Source organism: Hemitrygon akajei, chromosome 11 (genome assembly GCF_048418815.1).
Source record: "Hemitrygon akajei chromosome 11, sHemAka1.3, whole genome shotgun sequence".
Taxonomy (NCBI): domain Eukaryota; kingdom Metazoa; phylum Chordata; class Chondrichthyes; order Myliobatiformes; family Dasyatidae; genus Hemitrygon; species Hemitrygon akajei.
Window position 1 is genome coordinate 35,047,040 of NC_133134.1, and position 15,980 is coordinate 35,063,019.

At 40.9% G+C, this 15,980-nt stretch overlaps 1 protein-coding gene across 1 annotated transcript in view; it reads right to left on the reverse strand.

Moving 5' to 3' along the window:
* The window catches only part of rbfox1 (RNA binding fox-1 homolog 1), a 1,531,532-nt gene extending 1,515,868 nt beyond the window's left edge, over positions 1 to 15,664 (reverse strand). The window contains exon 1 of the mRNA XM_073060602.1: positions 15,532 to 15,664. Within this exon, the coding sequence (XP_072916703.1) occupies positions 15,532 to 15,564 (33 nt within the window). The 5' untranslated portion in view covers positions 15,565 to 15,664. The remainder of the gene's footprint in view (positions 1 to 15,531) is intronic.
* Positions 15,665 to 15,980: the final 316 nt, after the last annotated feature.

The window sequence follows — 15,980 nt, forward strand, 5'->3', positions numbered from 1 at the left end:
GAGCCAACTAGTCCAACCTGACCAAGGTGCCCATCTAAGGTAGTCATATTTGCCTGCATTTGGTCCAAATCCTTTTAAGTCAGGATTCCTAACCTTTTTTATGTCATACAGTAGAACCCAACCATTAACCAAGCGTTCTGGGAACCCCAGGTTGGGAACCCCTGTTCTCAACCTTTACTATCCATGTACTTGTCCAAGAACCTTTTAAATGTTGATATTGTTCCTGACTCTAACACTTCTAGCAGGTCATTCCATGTATATCTCACCCTCTGGGTGAAAGAGTTGCCCCTTCCATTTCTACCAAGTTTCTCTCCTCTCATCTTAAACCTATCCCCTTTATTTATTAATTCCCCAAACCTGAGGGAAAGGTTGTGCACATTAGCCCTATCTATAGCCCTCTTGATATTAGACATCTCTGTAAGGTCACCCCTCATTCTCCCATGCTCCAATGAAAATGTCCCTACTTGCTCAACTTCTCTCCATAACTCAGTCCCTTGAGTACCAGCAACATCCCCGTAAATCCCCTCTGCATTCTTTCCAGTTCAGTAGCATCTTACCTATAGCAAGGTGACCAGAACTGAACACAATATTCAAAATGCAACATCATCAATGTCTTGTACAACTGCAACATAACACCTGAAATTCTGCGCTCCATGTTATAACTAATGAAGCCCAGCACGCCAAAAGCTTTCTTCACCACCCTGTCTACCTGTGATGCACTTTCAGGGAACCACGTGCTTGTACCTCTAGGTCCCTCTGTTCCACAAGAGTCCCCAGGGCCCTACATTTCATTGTGAAAGTCCTACCCTGATTTGTCTTCCCAAAATGCAACACATTGCACTTATCCAAATTGTCTGTCAAGATTTGGATCACCCAAGTCAGAAGTACAGCTATTGAACCTGTGAATTGCTAAAGAAGACTTTGGCATCTCAGAATGCCCCTTAGTCATTTAACTGGGCTGTGTGTACACATTAGCACTGTGCAATAGACAAAGTTGATTATGATACTACAAATTCAGCAGTTGTGCAAAGTCCAAGTATATTAAGTAATTTCTTACACAAATTGACAAAGTTGGGTCAAATTATCCTGGGCTGTCCTTGCCCATCCTGCCCACTTACACTGACTTTCTCCAACTATGGAAGACAGTATGAGCTGACACTCAGTATCTGTCTGGCAAAGTAGGCCTCAGGCAGAGACATTTAACTACTATTCAAATATATGAAATGATAAAACAAAACAAAATAAGTACTTAAAAATAGATATCTTAATTTTATTAAAAGGCCTCTGGTGTAAAATGGTGCTGCCAAAGCAAGAAATACAAGTCAGTACTTTACTAATAAGATGTTACATCACAGTTGTACGAGACATTGATGATGCTGAATTTGGAATTTATTAATAATACTTTTTCTGTAAAAAATTATGATAAATGATCACCACAAACAATGAAGAGATGTGCGAAGGCAACGCTGAGTCAAGGGTCAAATCATGTGTGTGAAAGGCAGAGTTAGAGAGAGGTTGAGGCTTGTTCGAGTGGAGGCATATTTGAGATGGAGTTGGAGTGAGGTCTAGGCATGTTCGAAATGGAGTCGGGTTGTGCAAAGCAGAGAAAAGTTGAAGCGGTGGAAATTAGGAATGAGGTTTGATCAATCTAGGCACCGAGCCAATTTGGAAAGGTCGGGTATGGGCTGAAACATGGTGGTGGAGTCCAGGCCCAAAGCATATTGAAGCAACATTGTCCGGGTCTTAAAGTGAGGAACAACCCAATTTTTAGATGATTTAAATGCCAGGCTGGGTATCAAGACCAGAGGCAAGGTTTGGGCTGGTTCTGCTTCCTGCTCAAAAACAATTACTCTGCACTTCACTGAGGCTCTGGGCCTGCCCTGGCTCTCTGGGCTTCCTGTCTGAGGACTCTATTTGCTTACTTCTATTGTTTGCGTGACTTTTTTTTCTCTCTTTTTCTGTACATTTAGTGTTTGTCTGATTTTTTTTAATAGATTTTTTTGGGTTTCTTGATTTGTGGCTGCCTGTAAGGAGGTGAATCTGAAGGCTGTATAACGTATACATAATTTGATAAATGTATTTTGAACTTTGAAAAGGATATTGAAATGCCTACTGGTAACTAAATACATTAGGGTGAAGGAAACTAAGAGAAACATCTATCCATACTTACTTATAACATAGAGTTAAAAATTTTATTCAGATGAAAGTGGCTGTGTTTTCATGGGCAAAGTGACACAATTCTACCCCTCCCATCACAGTTTAAAGCTAATCACCGGATGTAAAGTCCATCCTGAGCTTCTCATTGGCATGCCACAGCTCAATGTGGTAGAGCACGAGTCCGATGTATCATCTCCAGCACCTCTCAGACTTCTGCCTTTTGCATTCATCGAAGTGTGAGGTGCACTGTGCAATGAACAGCTGGCCACTGGTATCATAATTCATGCAGCTCACCTTCGAGTTCCTATCACAGTAGGGTCCAAAACAGGGATTAAACTGGAAACTGCCTATTCAGAAAAAAAATTATCTGCACCTTTGCTCTTTAATTTGTTAACTAAGTTCAAGCTTTCACCTCTTGGCTTAAAGGATTGTTTTAATTATTTGGCTTTTGGTAATTGTAACAGGTGAAAAATTGGTGGCTTGATCTTTTTCTTTTTTTTCCAGCTGTCGGGTCTCATGGTAATCAATTCCACGGAGAAATTAGAAATATTAATCATTACACTGTCCATGGCTCCATAGAAATGACCGCTGCCTCAGGCCAGATAATTTGCAAACTTTCAGCTCTTGTACACTGATGTACTTTTAAAAATTTGGTCTCAAAATGTGGGCATCTCTGACAAAGCCAACATTTATTACCCATTATAGGTTCCACTGAGTGACTTACTAAAACTCAGCGATATAGGATGTATGCAGGACAACAGAGTTCCTTCCCTTAAGAATATTAGTAAGACTTATGTGTTTTTACAATAAACTTGCTCCTAAATGGTCAACTTTACTGATACCTGCTTTCTATTTCCACTCTTCAACCCAGTGGGATTTGAGCTCATGTGTTCTGGGTAGTTAGCCCAGTAATGAACCCTTCTGTGCTCTTGCATCTTCAGTCGAAACAGAGAGGTTTTTTTAAAGTAAAATTAACTCAATCCTTAAAGTAGCACTTGCAGCAATTTATGTGAAATTAGAGTCCCATGTGAAAAGTATCTTCCCTCCCAATCTAATGCTCAATTTTCAACTTCATCTTTTTAACTCGTTCTACGACCCTTTTCTTCTCCAAACTATTTAACAAAATCATGTTCTTTTCTACCATCTATTCATTGAACATTATCATACAAATTAGGATGTTGAAATACATTTCAATTATAGAAGGAAGCATTAAAAAAGTGGATCTAAACGAAACTGATGGGAGATTTTAACCAGGCCAGCTTGAAGAAGTCTCTGAACAACTACTATCAACATATTACCTGTGGAATCAGAGGAGCTAACACATTTGACCACTGTTATACCAGCATTAAGAACACTTACCTACGCCCACACTTTGGAAAGTCACGATAGGCAGAGACTAAAGACCGTAGCACCCGTGGTAAAGACCAAGGAGACATGGTCAAGGGAGGCGGAAAAACACTTACAGGACTGCTTTGAATAGTTGAACTGGACAATATTCAGGGATTCATCTCTGAATCTGAATGAATGAGCCACATTTGTCACCAACTTAAAGATGTGTTGATGAGTGTTTGCGTTTGAGAAGATAGATAGATAGAGAGATAGATAGATAGATAGATACTTTATTCATCCCCATGGAGAAATTCAACTTTTTTTTTCCAATGTCCCATACACTCATTGTAGCAAAACTAATAACATACAATACTTAACTCAGTGAAAAATATGATATGCATCTAAATCACTATCTCAAAAAGCATTAATAATAGCTTTTAAAAAGTTCTTAAGTCCTGGCGGTTGAATTGTAAAGCCTAATGGCATTGGGGAGTATTGACCTCTTCATCCTGTCTGAGGAGCATTGCATCGATAGTAACCTGTCACTGAAACTGCTTCTCTGTCTCTGGATGGTGCTATGTAGAGGATGTTCAGAGTTTTCCATAATTGACCGTAGCCTACTCAGCGCCCTTCGCTCAGCTACCGATGTTAAACTCTCCAGTACTTTGCCCACGACAGAGCCCGCCTTCCTTACCAGCTTATTAAGACGTGAGGCGTCCCTCTTCTTAATGCTTCCTCCCCAACACGCCACCACAAAGAAGAGGGCGCTCTCCACAACTGACCTATAGAACATCTTCAGCATCTCACTACAGACATTGAATGACGCCAACCTTCTAAGGAAGTACAGTCGACTCTGTGCCTTCCTGCACAAGGCATCTGTGTTGGCAGTCCAGTCTAGCTTCTCATCTAACTGTACTCCCAGATACTTGTAGGTCTTAACCTGCTCCACACATTCTCCATTAATGATCACTGGCTCCATATGAGGCCTAGATCTCCTAAAGTCCACCACCATCTCCTTGGTCTTGGTGATATTGAGACGCAGGTAGTTTGAGTTGCATCATATCACAAAGTCCTGTATCAGTTTCCTATACTCCTCCTCCTGTCCATTCCTGACACACCCCACTATGGCCGTGTCATCAGCGAACTTCTGCACATGGCAGGACTCTGAGTTATATTGGAAGTCTGATGTGTACAGGGTGAACAGGACCGGAGAGAGTACGGTTCCCTGCGGCGTTCCTGTGCTGCTGACCACCGTGTCAGACCTACAGTCTCCCAACCGCACATACTGAGGTCTATCTGTCAAGTAGTCCACTATCCAATCCACCATGTGAGAGTCTACTCCCATCTCCGTTAGTTTGTGCCTTAAGATCTTGGGCTGGATGGTGTTAAAGGCACATACTGGACAAGCTGAGGGGGACCAATATCAATATCCTGGCAGGTAGGTTTGCCAGGACTATTTGAGAGGGATTAAACTAATTTGGTAGGGGAATCGTAACTGGAGTGATAGAGCTGAGAACAGGGCTGTTGGTTTACAAGTAGCGGCAGTGTGTAGTGAGACTGTCAGGAAGGACAGGCAGATGACAGGACAAAATTGCAGTCGGCGGGATGGGGGACAAAATCGAAAAGGGTAACAGATACAGGATAGAAAGTGATATACTTGAATGCACGCAGTATACATAATGAAGTAGGTGATTTTGTAGCACAGTTAGAAATTGATAGGTATGATGTGGGCATCACTGAGTTGTGGCTAAAAGACGATTATAGTTGGGAATTTAACATCCAAGAATACACATTGTATCAAAAGCAGAGGCAGGTAGGCTGAAGGGGTGGCTTGGCTCTGCTAGTGAAAAATTAAATCAAATCCCTAGAAAGAGGTGACATAGCATCAGAAGGTGCAGAATTCTTGTGGGCTGAGTTAAGAAACTGCATGTTAAAAAGGCAATGTTTCAATAGTCATGGGGGATTACAATATGCAGTTACACTGGGAAAATAAGGTTGGTGCTAGATCCCAAGAGAGAGAATTTGTAGAATGGCTACAAGATGGCTTTTTAGAGCAGCTTGTGGTTGAGCCCACTTGTGGATCAGCTCTTCTTGATTGGGTGTTGTGCAGTGAACCAGATTTAATTAGAGAGCTTAAGGTAAAGGAATCCAAAAGAGACCATGATCATAATATGAAAGAATTCACCCTGCAGTTTTAGAAGGAGAAACTGAAATCTGATACATCCGAATTACAGTGGAGTAAAGGGACTTACAGAGGCATGAGAGAGCAGCTGGCCAAAGTTGATTGGAAGGGAACACTAGCAGGGATGACGGCAGAGCATATAATAGAGAAAAAATTAGTGGTAGGTTAGAGGATTGGGAAACCTGAAAAAATCAACAGACGGGAACTCAAAAAGCCATAATGAGGGAATAATTGAAATATGAAGGTAAGCTAGCCAATAGTACCAAAGAGGATACCAAAAGTTTTTTCAGATACATGTAAAAGGGAGGCAAGAGCAGATATTGGACCACTGGAAAATTATGCTGGAGACGTTGTAATGGAGGACTAGGAATGGTGAAAAAACTGAATAAGTATTTTGCATTAGTCTTCACTGTGAAAGACACTAGCAGTATGCTGGAGAGTGTCACAGGGCAAAAGTGAGTGCAGTTGCTATTACTAGGAAAGGTGCTTGGGAAACTGAAAGGTCTGAATGTAGATACATCACGTGAATCAAATGGATTACAACCTAGTTTTCTGAAAGAGGCAGCTAAAGACATTGTAGAGGCATTGGTAATAATTCTTCAAGAATCACTAGATTCTGGAGGACTGGAAAATTGCAAATGTCACTCCACACTTCAAGAAGGGTGGGAGACAGAAGAAAGGAAATTATATGTCATTTAGCCTGACCTCACTAGTGGGGAAGATGTTGAAGTTAATTGTCAAAGATGTGGTTTGGGGGTACATGGAGGCATATGACAAATTAGACCAAAGTTAGTGTGGTTTTATTAAGGGGAAACCTTGCCTGACAAATCTGTTAGAATTCTTTGAGGAAATTACAAGTAGTATTGACAAAGGAGAAATAGTAAATGTTGTATACTTGAATTTTCAGAAGGTCTTTGATAAGGTGCGGCTCACAAGACTGCTTAACAGTATAAGGGCCTGTGATGTAATAGGAAAGATACTGGCATGGATAGAGCATTGACTGATTGGCAGGAGGCAAAAAGTCGGAATAAAGGGAGCTTTTGCTGATTGGTTAAAGGTGACAAGTACTGTTCTGTAGGGTCAGTGTTAGGATCACTTCTTTTTATATTGTATATCAATGATATGGATGACACAAATGATGGCTCTGTGGCCAATTTTGCGGAATATACAAAGACAGGTGTAGGGGGAGGTAATGTTGAAGAAACTGGGATAGGGTTCAAAGGAGGTTCACAAAAATATTTCCAGATTGAAAGGCTTATCAGCTGAGGAGTGTTCGATGGTTCTAGGCCTGTATTCACTGGAATTCAAAGAATGATGGGGATTTCATTAAAACCTATTGAAGGTTGAATGGCTTCAAGAAGGTGAATATGTAAAAGATGTTTCCTATGGTGGGAAGTCTAAGACCAGAGGATGTAGCCTCAGAATAGATAGATATCCATTTAGAACAGAGATTTAGGAAGAATTTCTTTTGTGAAAGAGTGATGCATCTGTGGAATCTATTGCCACAGGTGGCTATGAAGGCCAATCCATTCCATATATTTAAGGCAGAGATTGTTAGATTCTTGATTAAACAAGACACGTAGGGATACAGGGAGAAGGCAGGAGATTGGGACTGAGAGGATATTGGATCAGCCATGAAGAAATGACGGAGCAGACTTGATGAGCCATTTGGCCTAATTCTGCTCCAACATCTTATGCTCTTATTAGGAGAATAGCCAAAGAAGTGGCAGATGAAGTAATGGTGTCAGGAAGTGTATGGTCATGCACATTGGTAAAAGGAATTAAAGCATAGACTATTTTCTAAACAGGGAGACAATTCAAGAATCTGTCATGCAAAGGAACTTGGGATGCCTTAAAGGTTAATTTCTAAGTTGGGCCGGTGGTGAAGAAAGCAAATGTAATGTTAGCATTCATTTTGAGAGGACTAGAATATAAAAGCAAAGATATATCACTAAGACTTTATAAGGCACTGGTGAGGGCTTACTTGGAGTATTGTAAGCAGTTTGGGGCCCCTAATTTAAGAAAGGATGTGCTGACATTGGAATGGTTTCAAATAAGGTTCACAAGAATGATTCTGGGAATGAAAGACTTATTGTTTGAGGAGCGATTGATGGCTCTGGCCTTTCCTTGCTGGAATTAGAAGAATGATGAGGAATCACATTGTAACGGATCAAATATTGAAAGGCCTAGAAAGAGCAGATGTGGGGAGGATGTTTCCTATGTTGGGGTGTCTAAAACCAAAGGACAGAACTTCAGACTAAAGGGATGAGCATTTAGAATGGAGGTGAAGGGGGAATTTCTTTAGCCATAGAGTGGTGAATCTGTGGAATTTGTTGCCCCAGGCAGCTACAGAGACCAGATCATTGGATATTTCCAAGGTAGAGGTTAATAGGTTCTTATTATTCAGCACGTGAAAGGTTACAGGGAGAAGTCAGGGTTGAGAGGAAAATGGATCAGCCATGATGAAATGGCAGAGCAGCTTCATTGGCCTATATAGCCTAATTCTGCTTCTATGTCTTATGGTATTATGGGCATACCCAAACTTAAAGCCATGGATTAACCAGATTTGTAGTCTGCTGAGGGCTAGATCTGTGACAATCAAAACCAATAATCCAGAACTATACAAAAATTCCAGGTATGATCTACAGAAGGCTTCTTAAAGATTAAAAAAAAACAATTCTGATTGAGATTAGAGATGAAATCAGATACACGCCAATATTGCCAGGTATTGCAGGCCATTGTTTCCTATCAAGTGAAATGTAACATTATGAATGGATGTGATGCCTAATTTCCAGATGAGTTCAATACCTTTTATGTACCCTTTGAAAAGGAGAATAAAACTATACCTGTGCAAATCCCTGCAGCATCTGGTGACCCTGTGATCTCTGTCTCAGAGGCTGATGTCAGAGCAACTTTCAAGAGGGTGAATCATCACAAGGCACCAAGCCCTGATGGTGTACCTGATAGGGCTCTGAAACTGATGGAAGTGTTCAAGGACACCTTTAGTCTCTCACTGCTGCAGTCGGAGGCTCCCAGAAGCTTCAAAATTTGATCTCATACCAGTGCCCAAGAAGGGCAGGGTGAGCTGCCCCTATGACATTCAACCAGTGGCACTAACATCTACTCTGATGAAGTGCTTTGAGAGATTGGTCACAGCTAGAATCAACTCCTGCTGAAGCAAGGATCTGGAGCTGCTCGATTTGCCCATCACCACAATAAGTCCACAGCGAACACAATCTCATTGGCTCTTGGGTCACCTGGATCCAGTTGAAGATGGCGCTGGTGGTGCTCAGCGACTACTTATCAGTAGCAAAATACAAAACAGAGACAGCCACTAAACACCTTATTAATAACAATTAATAATAAAAATCACTGCTAACAAAGGAAGGGCAGAGACAGAGGCAAAGGCAAGGCACGGCAGAGGCAAGAGCAAGGTAAGTCCTGATGTCTGATCGACTTAAGCACTGAGCTGAATCATGGCAGTGGGGTCCAGGCCCCAGAGCTGTCCGAGAGTGAAGTGCAAGCTGGTGTTTGGATGATTTAAGCACCAGGCCAAATGGCTAAGTTCGGGCTGTTGGGAGGGGCTGGTGTTGCCTGGCTCCGCTCACTACTTGCGGCATTTACTCAGCTTAGTGCTGAACTAAGGCTGTGGCCTTCTCCAGTTGCAGTAATGTCTGGCTTCATTTCTTTCATTAAACATCAGTTCTGAATACTATTTGCTTACTTTAATTGCTTGCACAATATTTTTCTCTCTCTGCATTGGGTGTCTGACGTTTGTTTTAATGGGTTCTTTACATGTTTCTTTGTTTTGTGGCTGTATGTAAGGAGAGGAATCTCAAAGTTGTATAATGTATACATACTTTGATAAAAAAATATGCTTTGAACTTTGAACAGCACTAATACCTACATCAGGCTGGTTCTTATTGACTAGAGCTCAGCACAATCATATCCTCAGTTTCCAAAACTCCAAGCTTCAAAACCTGGGCCTCTGTATCTCCCATTGTAATTGGATGCTTGACTTCCTCACTGGGAGACCACAGGCTGAGCAGTTTGGAAATAACTTCTCCTTCTCAAAGACAATCAGCACTGGTGCACCTCAAAAAATGCATATGTAGTCCACCGCTCTGCTCTCCATATGTGCACATTTGTATGGCTAGGCAGAGCTCAAATACCATCTATAAATTTGCTGGTGACTCAACTATAGTTGGCTAATTTTCAGATATTGTCAAGGAGGCCTACAGGAGTGAGATAGATTAGCTGTTTGAATGGTGTTGCGGCAACAACTTTGCACTCAACACCAGGAAGATCAAGGAACTGATTGTGAACTTCAGGAAGGGGAAGTCGAAGGACTGCATGCCAGTTCACACTGAGGGATCAAACATGCAAAGGATGAGCAATTTCAAGTTTGTGCGTGTCAATATCAGCGAGGATCTGTCCTGGGCCCAACGTATCGATGCAATTACAAAGAGGACACAACAGCCACTGTACTTCATTAGGAGTTTGAGGAGAATTGGTATGTCAACAAAGACACTTGCAAATTTTTACAGTTCAAAGTTCAAAGTACATATATTATCAAAGTATGTATAAATTTTACAAGCTTGAAGTTCGTCTCCTTACAGGCAGCCACCAAACAAGAAACCTGAAATAACTAAGTAGAAAAAGACCAACAAACATCCAATGTGCAGACAAAAAAACCCACAAATCGTGCAAACAATAAAAGCAAGCAACAGCATTCAGAACAAACGTGATTCCATAGACATGAAGCTTGGAGCAGCTGACGCAAGCACAGAGCCCTAGCCTCAGTTCATCACACAGCAGAGCAAATCCTCATGGAGCTTGCTGCCTGGAGCAGTCGGAGTAAGCCTTAGCTGCAGTGCGGCAAAGAGCGGAGTAAACGTTGTAGAGCAGCGAGCAAAAGTGGCCCAACTCTTGCCTCTGGTCACAACACCCATTCTTTTCTAGCCATCCAAACACGGCAGTTGTTCCCCGCACTAGGAATCAGGCCCCACCACTCCGATATGCTCTGAGCCTGGACCCCGCCATCACATTTTGGCCCATAATTAGACCTTTCCTAATTGGCTCAGTGCTTAAATCTATCCAACTTTGCTCTCAGTTTAGGTGAACGGGCTCCACTCTGACTTTCTCCGCTTTGCATGCCCTGACTTTGCCTAGAATATACCTTGACCTTGTTCTGACCACTTCTCCGTGAACGTGCCTCAACCATGCTCCGACGTTGCATCGCACCCGCATGCCTCGATCCTTGTGTCAGACTTGCTTTCGCTCATTGTTTGCAGTGATCAATTACCACAAATTTCCACAGAAAAAGAGTCATTAGTAAAGTATTTAGTTGTATTTCTTGCTTTATGAACTGCCAATAAGCTGTTGCCCATCTTCAGTCGTATCATCTTAAACCAGAAACACCATGGAGAGAATTCTAACTGGTTGGAACACCATCTGGTCAGGAGGAGCCACTACACAGAATCGGAAAAAGCTGCAGGAATTTGTAAACTCAGCCAGCTCCATCGTGGGCTCTATCCTCCCCAGCATCCAGGCCAATTCAAAAGGCAATGTCTCAAAATGGTAGCATCCATCATTAAGGTCCCCATCACCCAGAACATGTCTTCTTCTCAATGCTACCATCAAGGACGAGTTACAGGAGCCTGAAGACACACACACAATGTTTCAGGACTAGCTTCCTCCCCTGAACCATCTGATTTCTGAATGGTCAATGAACCCATGAACACTACCTCAGTTTATTTTTCTCTCTTTTAGCACTACTTATTTAATTTAATTTACTGACTGTAATTTATAGACTCTATTATCATGTATTGCAATCTTCTGCTGCCGCGAAACAACACATTTCATGACAGACCTGTATTACACCTTATTCTGATTGCGGATTCAGAGCTGCCTCTTACTGTACACTCACTCAAATACAGTGCAATTCCCCCACGGTCCAGAGAGAAGGATTTTTTTTTAAATCCTGGGTTTAAGCTTTGTTTTCAAGTAGTTTTAAAATTGGCTGCTGCCACACCAAGGAGGCAACAAAACTTTCAGAGTGTTTCAATGATGCATTTTATGTGCAGGACAATCAAAGTAGTTGTAGAATGGAAGGAGGCCATTCTGCCAGTCAACTCTGCACTGAATCAACATAAGAGCACTTCATTCATTTCCTCTCTCCATGGCCTTGCAATGTCATCTCTTTGAGCAGTGTAAAACATTCTGTGCTCTGACATATTGGTGTAGACTTTAACAAAATCGGCATTTAATATCTTTAGCCAATCATACATAATTAAAGCTGTTACACTGAATGTCTGAGCAATTTAAATAAGGAAATGTAATAATAATATGGAAATCATTTGTTCGTGTAAACAAAGCCTTCAGGCTGAAAATGCCAATGTGCCTGTTGAAGTACCTTAAGCAGATAAACGCTTGGCACTGGAATCTCCTTCACAGGTGTAAACCAAAAGTTAGATCCCCAAGAACTCATGCTGTCTCTTGCACATTTGCCAGCACCAAGTTACACTCAAAGTACCTACCAGATGTCTTCAAACCTGATTGAACTTTTCACATGGAGTATAGAGCAGTACAACACAGGAGCAGGTACTTTGGCCCCAGGACATCTGCGACAAATATGCTGCATTATGAAACTAAACCTTGTCTGCCTGCACATGATCCATATCCCTCTTTCTCAGAATATTTTTGTGTCTGTGTAAAAGCCTCTTATTGCTTCTATTGCACCATTACCCCTGGCTGCCTGCTCCAGGCACCTAACTCTCTCTGTGGCTCCACCCATCTCCTTTAAACTTTCCCCTCCCACCTTAAATACATGTCCTCTAGTTAGGGACATTTCTACTCTGGTGGAAAAAAAAATGACTGTCTATCCTACCTATGCTATTCATGATTTTATAAACTTCTATCCAGTCTCACCTCAGCTTCAGATGTTCCAGTTAAACCAAGCCAAGTCTTTCTAACATTTCCTTATAGTTTATACCCTCTAATCCAAGCAGTATTCTGTTAAACCTTTCCAAAGCCTCCACACTCTTCCAGTAATGGGATGACTAAAATTGTCAATAACACTCCAAATGGTCAGCTTTGGACTCAGACCCCAAGGTCCCTCTGATGCTTCACACTGCCAAGAGTTTTACCATTAATGCTATATTCTGCCACCATATTTGACCTACCAAACTGAACCACCTCACACTTATTTGGGTTGAACTCCATCTGCCACTTCTCAGCCCAGCTTTGCATTCTATCGATGTCCTACTGTAACTTCTGACAGCCCTCCAAACTATCCACAACACCTCCAACCTTTGTGTCATCAGCAAATTTACTAACCCATCCCTCCACTTTCTCATCCAGGTCATTTATTAAAATCACGAAGATTGAGGTACAGTGGCTTCCGTTCTCTCAATAAGCATGAGGTCTGACATTCAGCATGCTGATCAGGTTTATGAAGGCAGCTATTACTATCTACATCTGATATTTGGTGTGTTATGTATTATCTACAAGCTTCTTATTCCAAAGGGTTAAAGTTTTTTTTTCAAATTTTGAAATCTAGCCCTCAGGGCCAATGAGTCTGCACCATTCAATTACACCCATGTGACTAATTAACCTACTAACCCATATGTCTTTGTAATGTGGGAGGAAACTGTAAAATCTGGAGGAAACCTCTGGGAGAATATATAAATTCCTTACAGACAGCGGCAGGATTGAACCTGTATCATTGGCACTGCAATAGTGTTATGACAACTGCTACACTATCTTGTTGCCCCTAAGTTTACTTAAGTTTGTCAACTTAAAATGTTTATGTTTCTAAACATTGCAGAAAATTTTATTGGCTGGAGTCTGGTTTCTAAAACCATCGATTCCAATTGTTGACTAAATATTTCTGAATTGAAAATAAATTTTAAAAAGTTGAAATTTAAACATGTTTTATACAAAAACATCATTGAAATTTTAGGGTAAGGTTTCACTTTCAAAATGTTTTGTTTATTTGCTCTTCAAGTTTTGAAACACCTTTTATACTGATAAAAAATAGTGAAGCTACATCCAAATCATCCTAGTGCAACGACTGTAAGGATGAAATGTTTCATTAGAGGAAAGCTGGCTTTGTGAACACATGCTTCCAGCTCCAGCAGTGCAGGACCTTCTTTCTCTATGAGCTTCTCACAATATACCATGGTCCTGATGGTAGGGAAGGCAAAGATATTTATCACATTGCAAATCCGCTCTGTCCCTCTCTGTAAAGTTCTCTCCAGCCAGCCACAGTAATGCTCTCAACATCCTGTCAGTTGGCCAAATGAATTTCATCCAATCTCCCATCGTGCCTCATCCCTGAGCACAAGATCATAGTGATGAAGGAACTGTACCAGACACCAGCTGCTGTGTGCTAACTAACACACAGCACGTGCAGCTAAGCCAGTGCAGGGTGGACACTGTTCCACTCTTGTAGCTTTGCCACATTCATCACATCAACTACCCAGGCACTCTGGAGAGCTCACAATTCTTTTGAAACTTAATGACCTTGTCTCTGCTCCACTGCACATATTCCATGTTAATGAACATCATTCCTGCAGACATGATGTTAGTTACTTATTGAGCACAATCCTTCAATACCTCAAATAGGCTCTTGTGAGTTGTAGACTTGATTCTGTAGATAATGTTCTCCTCCTAGTGGATCTAGTCAATTTGGACTTTAACTCAACCAATAGCCTTCTTGTCAATTGGAGTATTCAAGAATTTCCTGCAATGTCATTCAAAAATTGCATTTGCATAGGAGCAAAACCTCCAATAATTTTGAATACAGTTCTAATTTTCTTTCAGCACATCCATATTATTATCATAAAAAGTAAGGATAGAGGCAGCAAGTGTTTTATTTCCAAATTCCCTGAATATTTTCTGCATCAATCAGTTTGTATTGAAGCAATGTCCAAAGAGATCTATGCCTGACGTCTGCCTGTCCCAGACCCTCTAAACAGTTGTAATGGGAAGAGAATCATGATTCCAAGCTGGAGCGGGGCTGATTTCATGGGATGAGATGTGTTTGAAAGGAGGAATTTAAATTTACAATAGCTAAATTTAAACAGATTGCTCCTACTCTGGTAACTCTCACTTAAAACTCCATGCTTGCATAAACCACTTTATTGAGTGACCCCCAAGTGTGATTTTGGGACAGGGGGTTGTATAAGGAGATAATTAATGTAACAAAATAAAAACAGAGATTGATTTCCTAATGGTATTAATGAATTTTAAGTGACTGTCAGTAGGACACTAGCACCTGTGTTTTGGTATTGAGCTGAAATCAGCATTTTGAACCATCAAAGCATATTCTCGTGCACTCTGCACACGAACACATATTCTTGCTTCATGCCAGAGCAGAGATCTTGCTTCCCTGCTACCATTCAGAAGAAAACTTCCATTATATGTGAACCAATTTTAAAAAGGTAGCCTTTTTCATTTATTGTAATTGAATGTCAGAGCAACCCGAGTCCCATACCTGAGCATGTTTTATATTCTCTGGCAAACATTTTGAAGGCTGAAGGGTTTTTGTCTTTACATTGTGATCCTAATTAATTTTCAGTCACTGCATTTTTTTCAAGATGGATAATCAAAATAGACACGATGCAAATTACTAAAGCTGAACATACAAAATTAGAATACGACCACATTTAGAGTGTCTGATAAAAAAAAACGAAATTCTGCTCCTATCTTATTTTTTGAATACAGCTCACTAATGTAATTACAGTACTCCTTGGTCTAATCCTTTCGATAGCCGGGTTACAAAAGAGAAGCAAACAAAGCAATGCCAATTTGCAGTAAAATCTATTTGGGAATAAGCATGTGAAGAAGGAATTACTTACTGCAACTGCCCATGTAACAAAAATCCTCTTCATTTCTGGTTATGTCCAATAGGTTGCGGATCACAGCCAACACTTTCCTCTGCCAGGCTAATAGAGCCTTATTGCACTCTCAGTTGTTCTTATCTGCTTGTTGTGTTGAAATTTAAATTCTAATACACTGGAGCAGCTCTGGGATGCTTGTCATTAAATTTGAACACAGACACACAAAGGAAAAAAAAGTGCTGGATTAGGAGAACATATGGAGCACATTATTAATTCATTTTAGTCCTTTCTGCTAAAGTGTACTTAAAATTATTATTCACAGAAAGGGAAAGATATGACAGCTTCAATAATATTCTAAATGATGTAACCAAGATGTTTCTGGGCAATAATAATAAACTAGATGATGCAATTTATAATCTTGTTGTTAGAAAAGCTATTAAGTTACCATCAGTATCAGTATGGAGCCA